This window comes from Ylistrum balloti, unplaced genomic scaffold, assembly GCF_031769215.1.
Source record: "Ylistrum balloti isolate Yb309-2 unplaced genomic scaffold, AGI_CSIRO_Ybal_v1 Utg369846, whole genome shotgun sequence".
Classification (NCBI taxonomy): domain Eukaryota; kingdom Metazoa; phylum Mollusca; class Bivalvia; order Pectinida; family Pectinidae; genus Ylistrum; species Ylistrum balloti.
The window spans coordinates 1,450,852-1,477,040 of record NW_026782001.1 but is presented as its reverse complement, the minus strand read 5'-3'; the positions used below and the strand labels follow the sequence as shown (position 1 = coordinate 1,477,040).

Sequence of the window (26,189 nt, the reverse complement as noted above, 5' to 3'; positions counted from 1 at the left end):
AATTGTAGCAGACACTTGTCTAGGTTACATCATCGTAAATACGTTTCATTCTCGGTAATCTAGTCACTAGCATGTTTTGCTATCATAGAACTGATATAATGAGAGCATATCAAACACTGACTCATAGGATAAACACCACCAGGCTAATGGCGGCTGGACCATCAATCGTCGTCTGTCGCCTCCCTTTGATATGTGTTTAATATATTATGTAGATATATGATGAACACAGTTTTAAACTTCAACAATGTTTTCTTTCTAGATAGTACATTAAGGTGATACGTGTTCTTACCTGAATTTTATCCATCCCTAAGGCTGACGTTCCTGTTGATTTCGAAAGATCCATGTGCCTGTATTAGACAGTAACCTAATTCATCATACACATTTTGTTTTTACAAACACATCCGCGTTTTATCACTGAATGAATGACCCCGTTGGCCTTTGCTATCTATGGTTGACACGTTACTGTAGAAACCCCATTGCTCCGCTATCTGATAATGGCATACCTCAGTCCTCGGTACCACGTATGTAGCAATATATCACAACAAATATTTAGAAAAACACATTTCCATTTAAGTCAATGTTATTTATGGTACACGTGTACTTTTTTTAGTTGCAGTGTATATACTTGCACAGCCATGTTTGCAATACTGTGTAACTAGTTTTGTAATTCTGTTTAATACATTTTACTGGTTCGTTGTTAACTGTTATAGTGTTCAATATATGTCGTTTTTTACTTATTGTCTGTCGTATTTTGTATAAAATATGGCTTATATGACATAAATAGATATATACTGTATACGTACATTTTATGTTGTTATTTCCATACTCAATACAATTTTTCCATGGTAGAAATTTCCGCTGTTTTACCAAACGTTTGAAACACAATGGATGCATTTTTCTTGCCGGGACTTCTGGTTTTATCTACGAAAATACCGAAATACAGAAATTCTCGAACATATGTACCTCTACGGCATTAATTGGTATTAAACTGATCTAAAACATTACTGAACAAATGACCATTTTGAATTCTCCATTAACACTTTTTGCTAATAGTCTACTAGTACTGTAATTTTAGTTACAAATGAATTCTCGTCTTAGAACATATTCTCCACCTAGTAATATACTAATCCTTGACTGTCTCAGAATAGAGTGTCCACTGACACGAGCTCTAAGTCTTGGAGAGTATTCTGAAGAACAATGCGACACCGTCTGGGACCATACTTGAGAACGTACAAATTAAGCTGTACCGATCGTCGTAATTCGATTACAGTAATTGTCTGGTGGTTACTTATTACGAGAAGGACGGAGTTAATCCCCAATACACAGAAATAAGGAGACGTGAATATTGACTACGAACAATGAAGGATGCGCGTTACACTTATTTTATCGCAGGAAAATCTAATTATATTATGTCAAGAACACGCCAAATACAATTCCGGAAACAATCAACAAATAGAAATGGACACCAAGTCAGTTCGAAGCTGAATCGTAGAGATATTGATCAGTAACAAACGACAGAAGATTGTGTCAGAATCGTTTGGCTCGTGTACCGTAGCTCTGGACTTTGCATAGACGGTATGGTAAGTACAAATATTTTAACGTTCTGCTTGTCTTAACATCTGTAAATCGGTCAAGGTTGCCTCGATGAGGCTTTGTAATGATTTTATTATTATTCAATGTTGCAAAAAAAAACTTGTTTCTTGCATAAGGTAATAGGACAAATGGTTGAGATTTATTGTTGAGAGTCCTGTCTGTGATAAGATGAGTCTGATGGTGGACAGCAGAATGTTAGATATCAATAAGCCTGTCTTTCATTCCATCTTGTGACCGACTCATCATGTAGTCGGTCACTAAATATCCGCCTCATCGATATAACTATATGAAACCCAGCCATTCTCAAAATTACACTATTAATTATACATATTAATGAATTTGGTTCATGACATAAATCTTACACTTTATTGAAAAAAGATAAGCAATAACACTGGGAAATGTATGAAATATTAAAAGAAATGCATTGATGAAAAAATTGTCTTCATCAATATTTTATCTGTATATTGGTCATAACGATAGATCCTTAGATACCACAGATAGATTTATAGTCAAAGTGTACAATAGATGTGCTTATTGTCCGACAATTTACCAACGAGGTATATATGGACCGATGACCAAGTGACAGACATGTTTTCAAATCGATATAATTGATTTACATGAAACCATTACACCGCCAGGTGGTTGAATGAACGTTCAGGATAGATATATGTAGAGGGCATCCTGTTAGGTCATATAGTTGATCATGTAAATAAACTGTCTCATTATACCTACACAGAGGTATTAAGATCAGTACGATAGGTTAACAAAACCGGAAGTGGAAATCAGGGCAAAGGAAAATTTATTTACTTTGTATAATATCTATTAACAAAACTTTTTTGTGTTCTGGAGAATAGCTCGGTATTGTAGTACAGGTGCTTTATTTATATTTCCTTGACCAATTATAATTGATTTAGAAGATATGTCAATAGTAGTCTTTGAGTAACGGTATAATGTCAACAAACTCAACATCAGAGTTATCCTTGACTAATTTGCCATTTTCAATTATTCATATATTGGATTTGAAAAGGTCAGATGGGAACATTATTACCAAAACTCTGTTTATGAATTTTGTTCTGTACAATGTTAAGTACATTACTGGAGTCATACATTTGTTGTAACGGATAGACACCATATGATGAAGATAAGTCGATACAAGTATCACGTATCCTATAATGTTTACTATGTCGCTCAGAAATCTTTTTATCTTCTTCCACTCATCTTGACATTTTCCGCGAAATTCAGAAAAAAGTCGCATCAATGTAAATTGATATTGACATAAGGAAGACATGATGATAACACCTTATCGTGATGAATTGTCGGTTTTAAGAAATATTATGTAACAATTCTGTACTTCCCTATCTCACATTTACGTATAAAGACAGCTCCCAGCCTTACTGTAAACTGTCTTGTATATTACAAATATCCTTTACAAATTAATAAATGTATACGGCTTTTTGGAATATAGAACACTCCTTATCTGTGTAGAATCGTATATGAGCGTAGTATCTATATTTCCCAATTTAACATTCTATTAGGGAATTACGGTTTAGCGATTTCTATTGTTTAGAATTAGCACACCTCAGCATGTAACGAAGTGTTGATACATAGTTAATTAAAGTTTATTGGATGGTAAAACCATTTCAAACCAGATTAGATAAACGAGGAATTTGACCAAATCACACAATTTATATAGTACTCGCCAGTTGTGGTAAGGACCTGCTTGATTGAAATCTAACACACGAAAGGGGAAAACCAAAATAAAGGTCAAAACCTAAATTTTAACAAAAAATTGATAAATCATCAATGACGAAAGATTTCCAAAGAACATTTAGTACCGACAGTCTAAATTCCAACTCAAGGTCATCGAAACTAAGGCAAAATATGAGCACAGGATGGGTTCACGTGGAAACTGAAAAAGAGCAGGAGGATTAGACCTGGACAAAGTGTTCCGGAAGAGTAAACGTCTTCTGCTTCATCGGCGACATCCGCCATGTGAATTTTGGTAAATCACAGTAAGTGATGTAACGTTCCCAGATGAACCAGAGGGTACGCTGACGAGCATCAAGCACACCCATCTTCATATCCCAAAGGGAAATCATTAAAACATCCGTAAAATTTCTCCGTGATACAAGTTATGTATTTACTCCCGGATACTGATTTATTACGTCATTAGCGATTGTGAAGGACGCATTTTTATAGCTCAAACAGATAAATTCGTGTTATCAAGTATGTAGCTGATAAACCACAAATGATCGTATTCATATTGTTCTAATGTTTCCAAGAAGTTAAAACCGGAAGTAGTAAATCATGATATGAAGTAGATGTCTTAATTACCTTACATTGTCTATAAAAAAACTCTCTTACCTATGCGCATTCCACGTTTACCTATCACGTGACGCCGGAATTAACAATTTTAAACTGAAATCTAAATGTCATGCAACTAAATATCTATTTATGCGCTAGATCAGTCATTTCTAACTCTCGTCTGATAAATTACTCCTACCTTTAGTGTGCAAGTATTTAATGAACGATACAGATGTGTAAAGTTGACAGATCACCTGTATAATATTTACTTTAATTTCCATATTATATACTTTTCATATCAGATTGTAAAATGTTTGCTTTAACACGATAACGGTGGCTATATTTAGCGTCAGGTATTTATATTTGCGTTAGGGAAATGGACAAAAATGATGTCGCAGTGTAAGAACGCGACGCCATTAGGGACTGGATTTGTGGCTCGACTGGTGCTAGCGGTTTTGGTGGGAAGTGGAGTTCAGCAGGTAACCATTTTATAATAACCATTTCCTGAAATTATGGCTGATTTATCACATCACCAGATAATGAAATAACATGTTTATTGCTGTCTCTATATGATTGTAGATTATATAACACCATGATCATATCACCATATGCTCAAACGAAACAATGTTTTCTAGGTAGATCTATTATATATATTGCGATAGGATCATATGTTCGAATGCAGAAAATAACAGTTGGTCATCTCTATAACTTGAAACAAGATTAAAATCAGTGTTAAGTGGTTAAAATCGTTTTGCATAAACTTTACTTCTGTCTAATGGAAATAGTATTATTACAAAACTTCTATAAACATGTATATAGCATGGAGTTACGTAGAAAGCAAAACAAATATTATGTTATCCCTAGGGTTAAAGTCTTCATCACAAAGATGTGATTTTGTTTTTCTCTCGCCCATTTTCCATTCATAAACTACTGTAAACTGTTTTGGTGAATTGACTCTATCTTACCATCATAAATGACCTATGAAGTGTGTCTTGATATGACTTCTCAACTTGAAGCCATAACACAATCCTATGGCGGGTTGTAACTTTTTCTCAGAATAACAGTGTACTATCCCCCAAGAAAATGAGAGTATAACTTCCATGTGATGTGAACAGCGATATCGCCATTCGTGGGTGACATTTTAAAACTTTTCGAGGGGTGTTGAGTAAACTTCAAACCAATTATCCTGATGGCTTTCCCCACCATTTTCTGGTCTCATGATATAGGAAGTTGTCTCTAAACAATATATAGGTGCATCCGCCTACAATGACTCGAGAACTATATGTCGAAAATGACTTTAGCAAATTGTGACATTTTTACCCAACATGACTTGGCCGTTGTGCGCGTCTATTCCCAATGGAAAGGCGGATTGATTCCTATCAAATTCTTGCTATATCCAGATGTGTTTACAGTATACGTAATTCCTTCTGCATACTTTTCGTCATTTTCCCCAGTAGGTTTCATTGTCATTCAAACCATTTTTCTACCATATGCCACTCGCACCAGGTGAATGCCAGAACCAGATTCCGACGACAAGATGTTGCCAGTCCTGATGGCGTGTCATATTGGCCAGACGGAGTCATTCCTTATACCTTTCCATCAACTTATAGTAAGATTTATTTATTTTCTTAATTCTAATAGTTGCAGTTACACAGGTGCAATAACCTGATAATCATTGTTTAGTAATATGATCTATCGGGCGACTATTTTCTCCTAATAATGTTGATTAAAACAGATGTTGGTGTCCACTATCGAAGAATCATAAATGTTAAAAACAGGACATACGATTGCCTACTGGAAGAAAGGAGATTAGATAAGGAGGGACACAGAGAAACAAACTTAATGATTTCATTGAATTATTGTATCAAATAAATAAAATGTCTATTTTTTGTCGAGATTTAATTTTATTACCAATATGTCATTATCGTTTTTATCTAATTTATAACACATTTATGTAATGTAGCTGATGACCAGCGGAACAGCATACGAGTTGGCATGGCTCGCTGGGAACAACAGACATGTATCAAATTTGTACCGTGGACTAGTGACATGCAACAACAGTTGGGAGCAACCCGTTACCTAACGTTTATCAACGGCATAACGTGAGTTCGAACGTTTCTGATCAGGTGTACAATTGGAATTGATAGAGAGACACCCTCTAATGAAGTATTACAATACACCTACTTATCTTGTTTATCTTTTAGATGTTTTTCCCGATATGGTATGTTCCCTCTTCAGCCTCAGCCCATCTCTATAGGAGCCAACTGCATGGGTGTAAGTAGTCAACTTGTATGATACACTACACGATAGTGAGTGTTATGCTTATTATAAAGATAATTGCCCAATTTTTTAACTTTTCAATTTCCTAATTAACAGTTTAAAAACAACAAAAACAACACTCGATAAAATCGTACCACGGACTACATTATGTATTTTCCATAAGTGCATCTTGTTGATTCCATTAGGATCATATTGATCGTAGAAGGAACGTATCACAAATAACCATTTAAGCCGAATCTGTGTACTTACTGTGCTATACTACAGATGGACATGATTATTCACGAGCTGGGTCATGCTATAGGGATGTTACATACAATGGAACGGAATGACAGAGACACGTATATCACAGTCCAGTACGAGAATATCAATCCTGACTCCCGTTGGAACTACGACACGGTCGCCATGAAGGGCCGAACATACCCCTATCATGGCACGCCTTATGATTATAAAAGTATTATGCACTATGGACCAAAAGTGAGTTCACATTGGTTAATGAGTCTCGTCATAGGTAACTCCTACACTTAAGTTTTTGGTGGATTAAGACACCTCTGTATAATATTTCTGAACTTGTATGTTATGCTGTTAACGAAATGAAACATGGACCTCATTTATCTATAATACTACAAAATATTGTTTATATTTTCCATACAAGTATATATCTTCACATACTTACACACTCTGTATTACAGATTAATATAGGTTAATTGAAAAGCAAATGCATTAAGACTTATTTACTGGGTATGATGATCGAGAGAAAGTCATTCCCTAAGGTAATATATATATATATGTTTCCTTGTTTTCGTATCTAATAAAGAAAACAAAAACAAGCACATGTTGATATTTATATCTTCATAGACTTATAGTATGTTAAAATAGCTCTCATTACGTCAGTTTACTAAGAACTTGTAGATATGGAGGTATTGCTATTTGCAGTACTGGTCTGTTAATGGGAAGCCCGCCATGCTGACAACAGACCCAGCCTACCAGTCTGTCATAGGTAAGAGGGGGCGTTTAAACTACCTAAGGTCTACACCAGTCAAGTAATTTCAGTATTCAGTTGAGAAAATATTTATATAACATGAATTTATATACTGCCCTGAATTAAAAAGAGAAACACTTTTGATAAGACGAGTTAGATATCTAGGAAGTTCTATAAAACAATGAATTTTATTAAATTTGTTTATGAATTTGTGCTTGTGTTTTGATATTCTTGATGCGGACTGATCGAATAGTGAAAGTGAAAATAATTAGCCCTGGAATAGATATCTGTTTGTTATAAGATAGATGAATGGAGATTTTTCATAACAAGATTCTGTAAGATATACAATATAAGATATGATATTGTTCCATCTGTGTTTACGTAATCCTTGTACGTTACGCAGGGGATATTGTTACAGTTGACCTTGTCATAGAAACATGAACTAAAGCGTGTATTCCTATAGGTAAGGCCAAGACGATCAGCTACTATGACGCCGTCTTTGTAAATCGTGCTTACAAATGTACAGGTAGGTCATCATAGTTGTGATGTTTAGGCGTAAATGTCCTTATAGATAGACAGGCACATACTCTATTGTTTGAAAAACTACAACACTCCACAATTGAAAACAATTGATCTATAAGTCGTAAACAGAATGTCATCAAATTGTCCTGGATGTTATCTAATATTTTTTATTCTTTCACATCATTTATCGTACTTTTTTGCACACAATGAAGCCCAGGACAAGAAAAATGTTTACATGATATGTTCAGTGTTCATCGAGTGGTTTACATCAACTATATTATTATATTCTTTGCAGTTTTAATGGCTCGTATTGTTTTCATTATCATCAAATTATTCTAGTCGTTTTCTTTATTTTTGATAATTTATATGATTCATAGTCTTAGTTCCTTTTGTTTTTTCCAGAAAGGTGTGAGTCTCAAAATCTAAGCTGTGAAAACGGTGGAGTAGTTGGCGCCACATCAGACAGGAAGTGTTTTTGTTTATGTCCGGACGGCTTCATGGGAGAATTCTGTCAGACACCTGTACCGGGATATCAACACAGTCAGTACATATAAATCCATATCACAAATACTAAATGATTTGTGACAAAATCACAGCATTACACTGTCTTGTCTTGAATTAGACATTACGTTATAACCTACATTATCTTTCTGGTTTTCTGAGTGTCACATGTGTGAAAGAGACGCTTTTCTGTTTGGTTTCTTTGTAACTTAAATGGGAGCTCGTGATAGCGATTCCCTTCTTCTTTACTGATTAACATGTTATCCCTGATTCATGTCATGGGCGGTATTTGACTTCTTCAGTGTTATATGGTTTTAATTTATTTTTGATAACATTTCTGGTGTATAAGAGTATCTTTTTATGGTAGTAATTTACGACGTGATCAACTCTTCCATTATTTTCCATGACACTTTGTAACAGGAGCGGAAAAATGCATAGCTAGACCGGGTTCGAACCCGAGACGCTCCTAACTCTAGCAAAAGACACTGTATTACTTTAGCTACTACCTGTTTGCCGACGATCGACCTAGTCAAGTCCCGATACATTTTAAAGAATTGAAAACAATCTACAAATTGTCATTTTAAATGTAATGTAAACTTTTAAAAATTACTGTTCTTTATTTGGTTGGTATATACCATACTTATTATCACTTCCTTTTACTCTGATCGGATCTAATTTTATTTGAAGTCGTGAAATGGGATTGTGGAACATCTTGGGACTACGCTAATGGTAACTGCTATCAGTTTTTCCCGTCCGTATCTGTAGATTATGACATAGCTACAGATCTATGTGCCAACCATGGTGGAAACGTAGTATCGTTTAAAAGTTCTGAAGAAGTGGTAAGGTTTACTCTACCGTATACTTATTGTATGATCTAAAGCTGTGTGATCGTAACTCTATGTTGTAAGAAGTATATTCGGTTTACCATATTTAAGCAGAATTATTTCTCATTTCATTCTTGAACTACTAAATAGAACATTATAACGAAGAATACGTTTTTTCAATTTTGGACTGAATAGTTGTGTTTATAAATACATTTTCTAATATCTGGAACCATATGGTCATTTCAATATCGTATTCCTGCTATATCACAAAAACATAACTGTTTTTATAGTTAGCAAACATAATTACGATACTGTGGCACTCTGGTGTAAGTTTCCTGTATTTTAATGTCAACTGAACATACTTTACAATAGTTACATAGTACTGTTATGTTTTCTACAACATTTAACTTGTATTTAAAGAAAAGAAACCGCTGCGATGATTACACTTATAGCAAACACAGGCTGTTGTGTGATATGGACTAAACACTAAAGATTTGTTGCTTATCCCATCTTCATCAGAAATGGCTCACTACTAGAATAGAAGAGAATTTTCTGATGTCGTCAGTTACAAGTTTCTGGGCAGGAGTTAAACGTAAGACTGGTGATACAGCCTACCTCCTTCCTGATGGCTCCTTATTTGATGCAAGCCTCATGTGAGTGTTGCACCAAGGTAGTATGCTGACCTTTTTATGGGTCGAATTTGTCTTATAACTATTTCACAAGAATTTTAAGGTATTATTGTCCGTCGTTGGACCTTATCCATAACAATAATAATAGTAATGTAAATATTAATCATGCCTCACGGTTACCACAAAACCAAAAGCAAACACTGCGTCGTAAACATAGTGGATCGTGATGGTATTAACGTATTTTGTTTCTCAATTTATATTTAATTTTACCAAATACTTTTGATGATCTGTTTAATTTGCTAAATCTGTGAAGGCCACTTCACGAGATGGGCACCAGTGACGCAGATGGATGCGCTACCACTAATGGCCAATCCCTGATCGTAGGAAGCTGTGATATGAAATCGGACAACGGTGTAATCTGTATGAAAACATTCGGTAAGGGAAATGTCATAAAACTAGTATATGAACCTATTTTTTCTTGAATATAGTAAATTGACGTTCTCTTGACAAGGGTATCAAATATTGATTGATGTGAGATATACTTTCCTAACACTTAAGACAAGGGGAAATATCAGTTATAAATCGGAACATTAACGTCACCTGCACAATAAGATAAAATGAAATATTACGACAAATGGACCTTTATCAACTTCACACCTGGTACAAACACGCATTTAGATGTAGATGTAAGTTTATATATAAACCATGTGTACATTGTCTGCAATCGGACTCTGTACGGTTTGGATTACAGATTCTGATTACATTATAACAGGATAATAAGTAGGCATGATACATGGTTCATGGTGTAAGAGTATCGCTTCAGATATGTGGTTCTTGATTAATTGGTATATTAGATTGATAGTTCCTACATATGTAACTGTATTAATGTGGATGATATATATACTATCTTAGATGCAGATTGTGGAGGACGTTATCGATTGACTTCAGCCTCTGTATCTATAAAATCTCCCGGGTTTCCTGATGGCTACCCTTCTTCCACGACATGTCAGTATGTTCTGCAGGTAGGTACATGTCGAATAATGATAAATAAAACTGACATCAAGAATCTATTACCAAGCATAACCTAACGGATTGATTAAATATATCTTATATGTTAGAACTAAAGTCATTAGAATAGTTTTGATTATTTGCTTTTTGAAAAAAAAGATTTGAAGTTTTCATGATTGAATCAGATACATGTTTTTGTATTCTTCATTCCAGGCGAACAGTGGGATGAAGCTTGAGATCGTTATAGACGAGTTTGATATTTTAGAATCAACCAATTGTGGAAACGATTACTTAGAGGTTCACTTGACAAGCAATATAACTGAGCGAGGTCAAATGTAAGTATAAATGTTGAAAGTGCATTAGTTTTGTCTTTCACATATAAAGCTTGATATTTGATAGAAATTATCAATAAATAGTAAATGTTTGATATATCATACATATATAAATATCTGTTGTATAAAACAATTTTCATTGCAGGTACTACATGTATAATTATAAGACAGGTATAAATACGGCAACTGTCATTAATGTTCCGATTAATGATTAATGTGATAATCGCTTATTCAACATAAACATCTAAGTGGTTACTATGTTTATATTTCAGACATTGTGGTTCCTCCCTGATGAACAAAACCTTGATTTCTGAGGGAACTCTTGCTATTCTAACTTTTAAAAGTAATGCTCGGGATTCTGGTAAAGGTTTTGAAGCTACTGCCCGAGCTATCTCCATGAGAGATGAAACAGAAAATGTAGACACCAGTACCCGTAGCTCCGTGTTAAGCGGGTTCATATTTGACAACAATGACAATAACAATACAACAACAGATTCACCAGAATCAATAGATGCACATGCGTCTTTTCTTCAAGTGTTATGGAATATGTTTGGTTCCATAACTGTGTCATCTATACTCTGACATCCTCTTGATCAACTCCAACTAAAATTTGTCTTTAGCAGTTGATCATTAAGAACTGGGTAGTGTTTGTCATGTTTGAGAAATTTCAATCAGATCGAATTGAACACGACAGTCCTCCTTCAGAGTTAAGTCTCAATGTGGATGCATACACAGTATTTATCAAGAAGTACTATTGTAATTCGCCTTTTTGATGTATAATAGTATAACATTTGTTAATCGAATATAGTACAAAGCAGTAGGCTGTACAGAAAGAAACTGTTTACTTATTCGTACGTGACAATGCTTATGGCTTAAATCTTTACACTTCATAATACCACTGCTATGACGTTCGATTTACAGCGTAATTGATATTTTGAAATTTTGAAAATTAAATATACACTTCCCTTTATCACGCCCATTCTCACTTATCTATCTTTATTCGTATGTATAATTACATCACTTGCTAGCTTTCCATACGACTGCCAAAAGCAATATATGAAATGCACCGGAAAGTATATTGAATGCAAAAAGCGTAATACATGATAAAACTGCTTTACTTTATTTAAAGATGTAGTATTTTGTGCGCTTCGAGATGAACTGTAGGTAGGATTCCATAGACTCATAAGGTGTAAAAATGAAGATTTTATATAAAGATCCTTTCTTCAGGCTTAAGTGTTAACAATAGGACATGTAACTTGTTTGTTGTATGGAGAACATTTCTTACAAATTTAATAAAAACACAAAACAATTTCTTCATTTGTTTTAATAATAAAATCAGATTTATATTCTATTCATTACATTTATATAGATTGTATCAGTTTTAAGTCATTTTCGTAGTCCTGAACCATGTATTTCCATTGCAGCTAATGATATCAAACAACTCTCGACTCTAACTTATCAATACTATATGAATTATCAAACAACATATGAAAATACAACATAGGTAAAGAAGCTGAATGAAAATACGTCCTAAAATAACGTATTGCTTGTAAATGTAGTTTAAATGATACCTACGCCAGGCAATCATTTAGACATCGACGAGTTGTGATCGTTCAAGTTTCTTTGGTGTTTTAGAGCAAAACAGCACTATTTAAAATTCAAGTGATGTTCGTCATTTAAGAGTATTTAGGCAGGAACGAATATGGCTACGTCAAGAAATTTGGCCAAGCATTTCATATAAAAATAACATACAAATTTGAAATGTACCTGAAATATTTGAAACTTCAGCACATACAAAATATATCCAGGTCAACTAAACCCTACCGGAAAAACACATATGAAGACACCAATGTTTGGTGAGTCAGTAGCAATAACCGATTTTAATCAAGAAGCTCTAAATCCTCAATTTAAAAAACAATAACATTTATTTGTGAATTTGTAGCCGGGTTGACATGATGTAGAATTCACTTGAAATAAATCAATTTATTGAAACGAATCAGAACAAGACCTATAACATGAAAACAATATGCGTAGATTTGCTGACCAAAACAAGTATACAGTATTACAATATGACATTTACATGTATAAAAATACCTAATCTAAGAATAAATAGATATGTGATGGTAAGAAATATGACTGAATGAAATGAAATAATATAGGATGTTATCACAGATAAGCACCGTCCGTTATACACGAATACTGTAGGAATCTTTATATCTACTCATCAGTTCGTACAGTTGTAACGACTGCTTCAGGTAGCATTCGGACCAATAAAACAAGGTGTTACCTGTAAGAGAAAAAATACATCGTCGGCAAAAGATGCATGACTTTTCACATGATGTCAAATCCGGCTGTAGGTTTGATTTTGTTCAATTGAATTTAAGGTTTTTTGTCCCTATTATTCGTCATATTATACATTATTTCGTTTTTTTCGTCGTATTTAATATCCTCTTGATGATATATTAATCAATTTAATGCAACGAAACACAAACATATCAGAAATAAAATAGACTTACAGGGCTGACGACATTGCTGAATTTGTTATGTATCCGAGGTGATTTTAATTGTATTTTCCTGAAATGAGGTATGTAGGTGAGGAGGAAACAGGAAACAGACAGGGCAAGTAGCCATTCTGATACAGTGGACGTCAGATAAAGTCCCATCAGTGACGGCTGAAACAGTAAAAATAAGTCAATAAGAAGACTTTCCTTTCAGTGAAAGCTTCAACAAATAGTATATACAAAATTATCTATATCTTAATGAAGCGACATTATTATCAGTGGATTACGGCTAAGGAAATATAACAATACATATCTATATATAAACCTTGGTTTCATCAATGACGACGGAAATGGACAAATATCGCATTATGTAAAATCGAGTCTACGTTCTAACTGAAAAACACTTTGTATAAAAATAAACAATCATTTCTCCTTAATACATTTATGAATTTCGTTCCTTTATTATTGAATCCATCATTTATTTCTAAGATATATTCGCATTAGTTAACTCAATATTATATTACTTTAATAGTAAGACATTGGATAACTTAGATTGGTATGACAGATAACAAACATTCGATAAATGCTCTTCTTCCATTGTTGATTCTTTCAACAGCAATGTATCCACTGCAATGACGCATCAAAAGGAAAATATCAATTTTCTAGAAAAGGTAAGATTCATTTCCACTTAAAAGTAGCATTCATACAGGGGTAAGGTTTTTCTTAATTGACATCCACTTACCGTAATTATCTTTCTGTCACCTGATGTTTCTAATAGTTTGTATGATAATTTTGTTGCGCCAACTGCAAACCATTAAGGAAACTGCATGACCAAATAAGGTAATAAAGAATAATGTTTCATTGTACGAATGCATCTACAAAAGGTTATCTCTATTAATAAATTGTAGAAAAAGGATACATATGATAAGGGAAATTGTCATAAATAGGCTAACGATTGCCTGAAATATGAAAACTGAACGGCTTCCTCCTCTTTTTATCATCAACTTCCTGGACAAGACTGTTTGCATCCAGCAATATATTGTCCCTCCTGCAAATGCCAGGGCTGCTCCTACATAATGGGGTGGCTTGTGAAGCTCAGTCTGTAAAAAACGAAATACAAATTACAGTTTCTTTCCACATTTGTCAAATAAAACAAGAATATCAATCAATCAGACCAGTGCAAAGAACATTTAACACTTAATGCTGAACCACTGTGATTTTGTAAGGTCGGATCCTTATGAACTGTTACAGGGTCGGGTTTCATGAATAATCTTAAGTACGTTCTCGTGCTCAAATTTGAGAATAACCAGTCAGAAATGACGTTAGAGCATATAACGTCATTTCTGATTGGCTGTTCTCAAATTTGAGCATGAGAACGTACTTAAGAATTTTCGTGAAACTTTACCCAGAAGTTCTAAAGAAATGTCTCATATCTGCAACAGTTTATTAAATTAAATTAGATGAGATTAACATTTTTACTATCCCAATAACAACACCTTATATTTTTAGTAACGGAGCACGTCATTAACAAATTTAATTAACGTGTTTGTTTCGAGTGTAGTAACCACGCCACCTAGCGTCAGCCACTAAAGTAACAGATTAACAGTGCCATCGAAACGTCTTAGAAAGCTAATAAGAAACGCGAGAGTAACAGCTCGGATCTACCCCGTATAAGATATGATGGACTAAAAAGGATACTATAGGCTGGGATAATTATTTGTCATGTTATGTCAAACATTCATAACTATATACCATTTATATATGCCGACTTATTTCTGCCTTTTTATCGACATATAATCATACAATCATAATTTATATGAAAATACTGAGATGTTAACAAAATAGTTAGTCAAAACCAAAATTGTTGAAAAGTTGACAAAATATTAACAAAATTTACACGGACACGGAAACTCCTGATAAAGTACGGAATTAAGGCCTGCTATTCAAAAACTTCACTGACAGCACCTGCATTTATGGTCATAAAACCTCTAGAAGTAACATTTCTTTTCCCATATCACAATAAAAATATACAGAAATAAGAAAAGCTCAAAATGTTCAAAGCACTGTACTACACACATTGTAGATAAGAAAGTAATGACTTAGCACATGCTTTTTGTGTTATAGTTAGGAATGTTGGTTGTGTTATAAAATGGGAATAGTATAAAGTTCTTGAAGCTTTGTGATCAGGCACAATATAGATAGTATGTCAAAATCCTTTTACTTATTTCTTATAACTGTCTACATCATGTAGTAACCAACCAAATGTTTTTGTCCCTCTTGACATAACAATGATATTAATTATTTCGGAAACCATTTCGTTCGATTTCAACAGTATTTACACTATTATTGTAAACGAGATTGAACGCATCTGTATTCCTATTACTGTACACGCTGGAAGATCAAAGGGAGATAACCTGTGATGGTTTATCGGATTTCTCAAGCAATTGTTCGATATGTATCTACAATATAATGATTATGAGTAATGTATCATTAAGGATGTGGATAAACTTATATAAGAGTACGTAAGTATATTACTGGAGGGGAATGACTAAATATTGACGTAAACGATATATGTGACAGATTAACAAAATCACGACACGGATAGGAGTCTTATTCATTAAACACATTATATATGATACGGAATTCCTACCTAATGAGTGTCCTGGGATGAATGTGTGAGTGTCCTGGGATGAATGTGTGAGTGTCCTGGGACATTTTTACGCCAAGCATTTCATTAATTGAGATTTCTTAACGAATTGCCAGGCGTGCGAAAAAAAATCACAGGAGACTCACTCCTACATGGTGTATTGTGTAAGTGTATAAGCTACGCATTAACTTCAACGGTGCATCGCAATACTTATAAGTCAGTCAATCAGAATCATTGTATGCATGTTATTAGCCATGGATGTCAACTTTCTAAAACTAAAGAATTATTAAAACATTCTAAATAGATGAACTCTTGTGTGCAAAAAATATCCCAGGACACTCCCTGGGAACTCATTAATCCCAGGACACTCATTAGGTACATCTGTTAAAGAAGGATACAACAAGTGGATAGAGATACGATTCCCAGTATTTAGAGTTATCCGAAGGACGTTAAACATATTCTGTTGAAGCTCGGTCGTCACCTTATAAGCATTTAATAGGAACAAGGATATCGGTACAAATTCATGAAACAGGAAGAATTCCGATGATATCCCGTGCAACAATTCAAAACAGAGTAATACAACGTTAGTGATTGGATGGTGTTATCCTTTGCTGTAATTTATAGGCCGATATGACAAAATGTTACATTGTACGACTTTGCTATATCCTGATTAGGCAACGATGTAGTTTTTTTATTATATAAAAATTTGCAGATAGTTCATAGTAAGTTGTGAACCGAAAGACATATCTAAATTTATGCTTGAATGTGTATCAGGATTATTAAACGGTCTTTTATTTCAGTCAACAAAAGATAGTGAATTAGGATATAAGACATTACATGGTCTCGCTATCAATCAGTTTAAATATATTTCTTTATCTCAATCATATACCTCCTGGATACATCTTGTATATGCTGGTACTTAAAACATCCTACCTGGAAATTTGCCACCATGCTGAGTCCAAATGATGAGATGATACCGATGACACATGAAGCGATATTACACCTGTGCCAACTGCGTGACACGTTAGACAGGTAAAGCATATGCTTCAGATATAGATATCTGATAACATCGTTTAAACCAACTGTAAATAAATACGTTTATCGTCAATAAACACATACACACAGAGTATATGTGTATGTAAATGAATATATAATGATATTACAAAAAGATATGAAAATAGAAGTTTATGATTAGGTAATAAGTGTGATTTTTAAGATCTTGTGATTCCGGCCATGATATCATTTATCACACATACAGGAGTCGTGAGAAAAATATTCTGGAAGGGATTGCATCTCTGTACCTGAGTAATGTTATAAATCAATTTCCTGATATAGATATTGTTGTGCAACAGCAATGGTCATTTTTCGGTGATAGGAATATTCAAATTAAATGAATATACATGTTTATATGTATAATTATTTTCATGGGGGGAATTACGCGGACCATATAGGGATGAAAAGTAGTAAATACTTTGAATTTACTTTGAGATTGAATTATTGTTATGCTGAAATCAGATTAACATCTACTGGGATTAAATCAATGTTTCTGAATGGAAATCGTACTTACGTAGAACAGCACCTATGTTGATACACTGGCCAAATATTGCCCTCTCTGGGTCCTCAATTGCAGTGTGACTACAGGTAAAGATTAAAATAAAAAAGTTGTATATTAAACATTTATCATAGTGATATTTAAAATTCATCATAGTAACATTTAATATTTATCATATAGCACCATGTAACATTTGTTATAGTAACATTTATCGTAGTAACATAACATGATAAGTGTATAGAAATATAGGATATTGTGATATACTGGAATCATCGGTGAATTCTGCCGGCGAAAAAGTATTTCTCGAAAAATGTACAGAGTTCAATAAAGATAATAATATCATTTAATTGAGGTCATACTTACCTGATATATGGAAAGTTGTTGGTGGATATATGGCCCAGTACGACCCCGATTAGGTATCTGAAGTAATAGGATTATTAGATCGATACATAAATAGGATTACATTTTCTTACGGTATTAACATACCTTTAAGGGATAAACCACGTAATTGGAGTGTATAACTTAGAATTATATAAAAGCAAAATCGAATATATCATTGCACTAATGAGATAGAAAGAGATCATGGTGACACCGTATATCATCTCGACTGAACTAGATAAAAATAATAAACAACCTGTTAGCGCAGTGTGTAACACGGCCTTCGGTACCTTACTTGAATGGGACAGTTGGAGTCCCAATTTTTGTACACACCGATATAAGACGATTTAATATTTACATTTGTACAATGATCATTTCAAGCTCTTTTCCTTGGCTATTCTATCGTTTTTTAGTAATTAATTACTTTAAAAACATCTTGACATCGGAAAATGACACTACTCTATGGTTTAGTTCCTAAAATAACGCGTATTCAATTACCATGAAATGAACAATAACTAAGGAGGGAGACCTAATTTTGGAAAATATTACTGTCAACGCAATAAAAGCAGACAGTAATGGTTAGAAATTTCAATATCAGATATAAAGAAAGGAAATAGTGTTTAACACGTTTATTCCATTACAAAGTCTATTTGATTTTATACACAAAAATATGAGAATTAGATACAATTCGTTGAATAAGCAAATGGGTTTAATCATTCCACTGAGAATACATTTCAGTTGTGTATATATTTCAAGCTGCAAAGAGTCACAAGTTAAATTAAAATTTGAATGGCATATATATAATCGTCTTCACGTCATACGCATTGGTATGTTAAATACACACATACAGTCAGTTTAAAGTTAATGCAGCGAAAATGGTTATTGGAAAATATAATGGTTCTCACATAACTAATTATAATGGCGCGCAGTTAGAGGATTATCGCAGTCTGTAAATGTATGTTTACGTAACCCATTCTGACCATGGCACAAACACAATAGTAGAATTTCATATAATTGCTATCAGGTCTCAGTTTATTTTGGTTACATTCAACAGCAGAAACTCATGTGTTATGCTTATCATATGGTTTTTCCAAATAAAAAGATAAGAAACGTGGTTTGTATAATGAGTAAGAACATGATGACAAAGGTTCTATAATTATTTCTAGAGGATTTCCTGTTATAAATAGATATCTCAAATCACCTGATATAAATAAGACCAAATCAAAAATGAACATAGCAGTCCCGTCCTGTTACGAACTAATGTCAAGACTTGCCATACCTTTGGTTTATATTTTCCACATAGTATCATGATATTAGTGATCGAATTATGTTTTACAAAGGAACAGGGAAATTCATATATTTTCTAGTAATTAAGAAGATTTCGTATGTTATACAATTTGGTGTGTCATATCTTTAATTAGAATAGTCTCTATAAGAAAAGATACAATAGACATGTACTTACGTGATAAAGATGGAGAAAAATAACCATAACGACGTGATTAAAGATAAGATCCATGGCCGTCTCTGTAGGCATCCTAAACAGCCTGGTGTCTTTGTAGCAATGTCAGTGTCCAGCCTGTCCGTGCTTAATATCGAAACAAAAGTCGAGTTTAGTATTCAATCACACAAGAACGGAGCACGCAAGTGTATATGTGTGTAGCACATATATAGAGTAAAACCCAACACATGTACAATCAATCGCTAAAACAAATATTTAGTTAAGAACGTGGATGGTTTATCAAATCGTTGACACAGCTGCTATTCAAGTAAATCACAATATGGATATATTCTAGAACTTTCAATTCTCAATTTCTCATAATGTATGCGGATATACCAACAGCGGTGTTACAATATATCAGGAACAAAGAGAGCGGAGGAGCTGTTTTTATCACCGAAACATAGACATTTCTATTGGAGTTAAGGTGTAGAGGTATGCATGTGTCTAATGGGTATTTATCTCAAAGTGGTTGACCTACTTAATACATTCACAGGTACAACACACGAATACAGCGAAAAGGTGTACGATTATACGCCCACCAAAATACTGTTATTTAGGAGTTAGTTATGGTGTAAAGAGTAAACATGGTTACGTTGAAGTCAAGTATTATATAGGAAACATTTGTTGATTTTTACGTTATGTATATATGTGTACAGCTCCCATTAAAGAGTTAAATAGTACCGTCGATTCGCATACATAATAGATACCATAGATATTAAATCTATCATTAGTTTACGAAGGCAAACTTACCCGTCACCCATAGAATGATTTGACGTATGTGGAAGACAACAAGTGTCCTCCTCCATAACTCAACTATTAATAGCCTGGTATTGCCGTATGTGCCTGTATTCACTTGTGTTGACGTGTGGATTTACAGTGAATCGTATACCTATATTTAAACCTACCCATGTGACTGTCAATAAAACGTAATATGTATGAATTTATATAGATATGTCCTAGATAAGGGAAACACTCAAAGTGGCTAAATAAGTGTATGCTAAAAGTAATTTCCGAATGGTATTATGTTTAAAATTATATCGCTTTGTCCCAATTCTTTATCTAAACACTAAACACGCCTTCAGATAAGAACCTTAGGGAACTCAACACTGCATTTTGGTTTGTTGGTATTTCATGTTTGCTAGTTTTATTACTTCAAAATAGATCGCGGTTTGTGGTTCAAAACATGTTTATAATAACATTTAACATTTCCGAATGACTAATTTGTTTCCGAATAATTCCAGCACGGCATGTATCGGATATAGTGATATATAGATATGTAGTCGTTGACCCCATCTAATGCTATATTATAGGTACATGCCATTGTCTAAATTGTAAATATGGAAATGGGTTGTTACGGCATACGTATTATTCCTTTATATATACATTATATATGATAATTATTAAAATAGTGTTACAACAATACTTTGTTGAACCGTTTATATTTTCATTCAATGGTATATTGTTTGAGGACATTGTGTCTTCACGGTTGATTTGATCGTGTACATATGCTATGCAGATTGTAACATTGACAAGTACGTCTATATATATATAAACAATCAATAAATAAGGCAGACAATGCATGCTTTAAAGCAGATTTCATCCAAGTGTGAAATTAACTTTATATATATATATGTATATTTAAATTGGTTTCGTGGTGAAACATTTTCTAAATATTTCACAAGTATATTTTTCTTCTCGGTTTGATGTAAGGTTTCAGCAACTGCTATCAGCTTTCTGAATGTTTCTGAAAAATAACCTATGTAACGGTGAAAGTCAGTGTAAAAATTCCTTTGAGGGTAATGTCTTTACCATGATCGATATTGCTATTTTACACATCAAACGAGCTCATTTCTACAATTATTCGTGATAGGCTGTTTACAATGGCAAATTTATTTTCCATTGCCAATTTCACAAGATACTTGTATAAAACCAATTGTTATCAATTTGCGACAACAATTTTTATTGCGAGTGTAAGAACATCTGCCGTGGAAATAAATACACAGTAAAATATTCTTCAGCTTTTTAAATGATCGATAATTGGTTAGCAACAAGACATGTGCTTTTGTTTATTTCAGAGTGGATATGAATAATTAAAAACTACTCGATCATCTTGCATGATGGTTGATAATTATGTGTGAAAGGCTTTTGCATATTGGCTCGTTTTTACGTAAACAACACATCGGATCTCTCACGTATTTAAATTCGTTTGTTTAACTTTGTTTAAAAGAATTATCTTTCAACTTGGAAAATGTGTGTTGAGTATATATGTAATTGGTTTTGTGACCCGATTTCTTCAATATTGATTTTGTTTTGTGTTTGACAATGAGTTCAATTGCCTTATGAATTTGATTCTAAAAAGATACATCTTACATTACATACATAAGCTAAGTATTCAGATTGAAGAAATATCATTATTCAACTAATGTCATTCTTTTAACAAAATCGACATGTTAGTTGTCACTATAATGCTATTGAAAAAGTCCCCTTTTCGTCTGCGTAAAATATCTATGTATACTTCTTGCACATATTTATATCTTACAATACAAGCAATGATCATCACTGCTGTATATAAATGTACTTATTCAGAAATGTTAATGCCTATGTGATTTGTCAGTACGTAAAGACTTTAGCGGTAACCTTCTCCATGTGTGTATTATTTTATATTTCCATACCTTATATAAACACATAATTTAGGTGCTGACAAATCAAACAGAGTATGATGAACATCACATTCAGGATTGGAATTCGATGTGTAATGATCAATCATAATACGTAAAAAACCTCTATCCAGACAATGTAAGGAGAAAACCTCAAAATACCTACATGTATTGAAGATAACTTTGATATGTTGTTGTTTGCTGAAAGCTAATATTTCTATATGTTTTAAGAAGATTTATATGCAAGCGATATCTAAACTAACACGGACAAACGAGACTAACTTACCTTGTGTAATGAAACGCATCCATAGCGAAGTCCTGGGTAATCGTAAATATGTGTGTGGAGTTCCTATTCATCAAAAGTGAGTGAGTGAATGTCTGGTATGAGGGTATGTAAACGTGAAAGGGATACAGCTAACCTTACTAAACCAGTCCTGCTTGACCTCACTTCCTATCGTCATCACGAGCATGAATCAATAAACACTACACGTAAATCGCTGTACGATTCAACCATAAAATGCATTGTAATAGGAACTTGAGAGTTTTATCGTACGCATACACCTAATAAGGATGTTTTAATTCCTAATACACACTACTGTCAGACATTGTAATACATATTCTACATATGAATCGGGTCAATTGTATGTTAAATGAATTATTCCGACTATGTTTACATCAAGTATCAACATTTGCATAAAAAAGATAGAAATACATTGTACTTAATAAATTCTCATTGAAATGTTGTTTCTAAGAATGGTTTATGACGTCATTGATAATAGTACGATATAATTGGCATGCTATGAGATTGACATAGGAAGCTGTTTGAAATAATTCTATCTCAAAACAGCACGTGATATATAAATATTTATAATTCGTTTCAGTTAAAATTAAGATGCATTTTAAAAAAATGAAACTTTTAATGTATCTCATATTTGCACGCTTTCTTCCCAATAAAATCAGTAATTTTTATATGTCATGATTAAAATGGTATATATTTGAGTATGTGTATGTTTAGTCTGAGTATGTTATGCTTTAACGTTGAAGTACTACATAAGGACAGTATATAAATCACTTACAAACGCTGTTGACGATTTTGGACAATCATAACAGGCTCCTCTTCCTAAATGATGTATGTGATTAGTATGAATTGTTTGACTTTTATGTCACAAATCAATGTCACGTGACATTCACACTTGGTTTTCCAAGTATTCTGTATCAGATGACTTGGTCATGTGGCTTCAAGATGGACAATACTGATCTTGCGAATGAATGTGGTCTCAATGGATCATCGACCTGAATAGTAAGGTTATAAGAGATGATTTGAATACTTTGGTCATACTGAGAAAAACTAATATTCAATATTGAAACCCCATAACTACCCCATGGTGGCTCCCTCCCATACCCATTTTTTGGGAAGCTGATGTGGTGAATAGTGAATTTAGATTTGACAACTAATCCAATATTTGGCTCTTTTGTCAATTTATACTGACCCTTGTATAATCTTGAATTCACAACGATGACTGAAAACGTTGATCTCCTGGATATACCTCGTTAAACAAAAGATGGATAAACAATCAGCCAAGTGCAGTTGAGATGTTCTTTCCAAAGTTTAGGGGTTAGTAGTCAGATAAATTTTGTAATTGTGGTTAGTTTACGTAGGTAATGAAAGTACAACTGCTGTGATATCATAGCAACGTGTTGATACTACGAATTTTAAAATGACAATTAAATACCAAATTATCAATCCTTACAAAGATGAAATAAGCAGACAATCGTTGTTGATATCAACATTAGGGCCTATTTCCATTAATCTATGACAGCTCAGGAATCCAATACCTATCCGCAGCATATACTTATTTTCCATTCTGTTTTGCGTAGCCTTTGATTTTTTTCTTTCTTTGCAGATTCGTCCCCTTAGTTTTTCATACGTATATTTTCTCCTGGTCGTTTTTGATTTATTTCTGTGTCATTGTATTTATCATACACTTGTTAAACTATGATGTATTTCGTCATGAAATAAACAAATCTATCATTGGTGGATCAGATATGACAAAACGGAAGTACACTCTCTTATCGTACCATTTAACTGGTAGGACGACAAAACCTTTTCCCTGAACAATAATTTCTTTAGGTCATATGATAATGTTCATTTTGCGTTGGTGTGACAAGTAGAATACTTTAAATCTGGAAAGCCTTATACTTTGTAAAACTACGGAATATTATATAATATGTTAGAAATAGGTTAGTAAACCGATTCATTATATGATACAGGAAGATAGATCATAGCGTTATATTTAGAGAAACCATATATGTAAATATAATGATAGGTATTTGTTAAATGTTTACATCCATTATGCATGGGAGTTAACATTGCATGCAAAAGATACTGTTCACAGAGCTGCAATCACTAAATTCCAACAAGCTCGCAGGCTTTCTTGTGTTTCAATGTATATTGTTTTTGTCAATAATGTCTCATCATACGATGTATAGGTTTTCAGTTTGAACAAACCATTTGTTGGTCACTGAAAAAGTCCTGGTCAATTATAGGACAATTTTCTTCAATTTAAAAATAACAACACCCTTTGATTAACATACATAGCATTTCTATTGTGTCTTCCTTTATCCATATGTACTTTTTATTTCAATATGAAGACGCAAAGCATCAGTATCAAATCAATTTCTGAAACGACTTCTAACCTAGGGGAAGGTACAAAATAAATAAATGAAGTGTGAAGTAACATTTGTTTGATCATGTAACGATATTTGAGGACAACAGGAAGGGCAACTTCATGTAACATGTTTCTGGTTTTTCTAGTCAAAACAATTGATAATGGGTGTATATAAAGAAGCCCGCCATACAGTTCATGTTTTGTTTCATCCTTGTTTCATCCTCTTATCCTCTACTTTGAGAAATAGATTCGACTCTGATATGACCTTTTCTTTATCAAGGGCAGAAAATGGAGACAAATACGCTTTCTGTTAAAATAGTTTATCGGCTAACTAAATAATGTTTTCTGTAGTTTGAGTACAAATATCAGCTTACACACCAGATGAATTTACATTATCAACTACACTGTTTCTCTAAATGAGAAAAGAACATCTGAAAGAACATTTATCCTCGGTTTTAACAATAACTCTTGAAATCTAGAACATGTTCATATTATTCACGGTGCGGAAAGACTTGCATGGAAATGATGGATATGGTTTGTCTAAGTCAAAAACTTGAAAATAATGGACGATTTAATATACATCAAGTTCGATTGATATAAAATTATTGAAGATAATGGTCATCAGTATTTTTGTATTGATGTAACGGCCAAAGTGTCTGTTTTAATGTTTCTGACGTTTTGTTGTATCAAAAACCTTAAAGTAAACACGACTGTAGTATGAGTTTAAAGCCTTGTCCTATCATTCGCACTACTTATATACATTATACATTAGCATGAAGCTATACAGCGAAAGACATAACTACTTTGCCCGTGCATCCCTTCACAGGGATTAACATTAAAAAATAATAAGATGGGTTGGAGTTTCACCTTTTGGGCATTCACTGTTCTAACACACTGAAGCAAGTATGGTGAACATTTTCAACGAGAACTATGCCAAGCTTGTCCTATTTAATGTTCCTGTACGGAGCTATGGAATACAAATGTATGTGCAGTCACATTTTGTTCCGTTTTCTAGAGGGCTAGAATGAGAAATGAGGGAGCATACTTTATCAAATTATCATAGGTTGGCTTTAATTTTTTTTATCAGGTCTATACATGAAATTGTAAATGTTGAGATGTGGGCAAAATTTTTAGTTCTGTAACACTGTAATTTGTGTCACGTAACAAATGTGTGACGTCATAACTTTCATAGTCTAAAACTAAGAACATTCACAGATCGGGAAAATTTGTTAACTGACACCTGACATACTGGCAGCAAAACATCCAGTTCTTGCCATTCATTTCAAGCCAAATGTCAAGCAATGATGCAATATAC

The 26,189-nt window shown here is 33.5% G+C and overlaps 1 protein-coding gene and 1 pseudogene across 1 annotated transcript; one reads left to right on the top strand and one right to left on the bottom strand.

Moving 5' to 3' along the window:
• The first annotated feature begins 4,283 nt into the window (after positions 1 to 4,283).
• LOC132545425 (blastula protease 10-like) lies at positions 4,284 to 11,554 on the top strand. Its single transcript, XM_060209115.1, has 14 exons — positions 4,284 to 4,376; positions 5,404 to 5,506; positions 5,861 to 5,999; positions 6,102 to 6,171; positions 6,442 to 6,651; positions 7,111 to 7,174; positions 7,620 to 7,682; positions 8,081 to 8,218; positions 8,867 to 9,018; positions 9,523 to 9,656; positions 9,946 to 10,067; positions 10,545 to 10,654; positions 10,854 to 10,975; positions 11,245 to 11,554. The coding sequence occupies exons 1-14, from the start codon at positions 4,284 to 4,286 to the stop codon at positions 11,552 to 11,554; spliced, it is 1,830 nt and encodes a 609-aa protein (XP_060065098.1).
• Positions 11,555 to 13,223: 1,669 nt separating this feature from the next.
• On the bottom strand, positions 13,224 to 22,666 carry LOC132545417 (DNA damage-regulated autophagy modulator protein 2-like; annotated as a pseudogene).
• Positions 22,667 to 26,189: the final 3,523 nt, after the last annotated feature.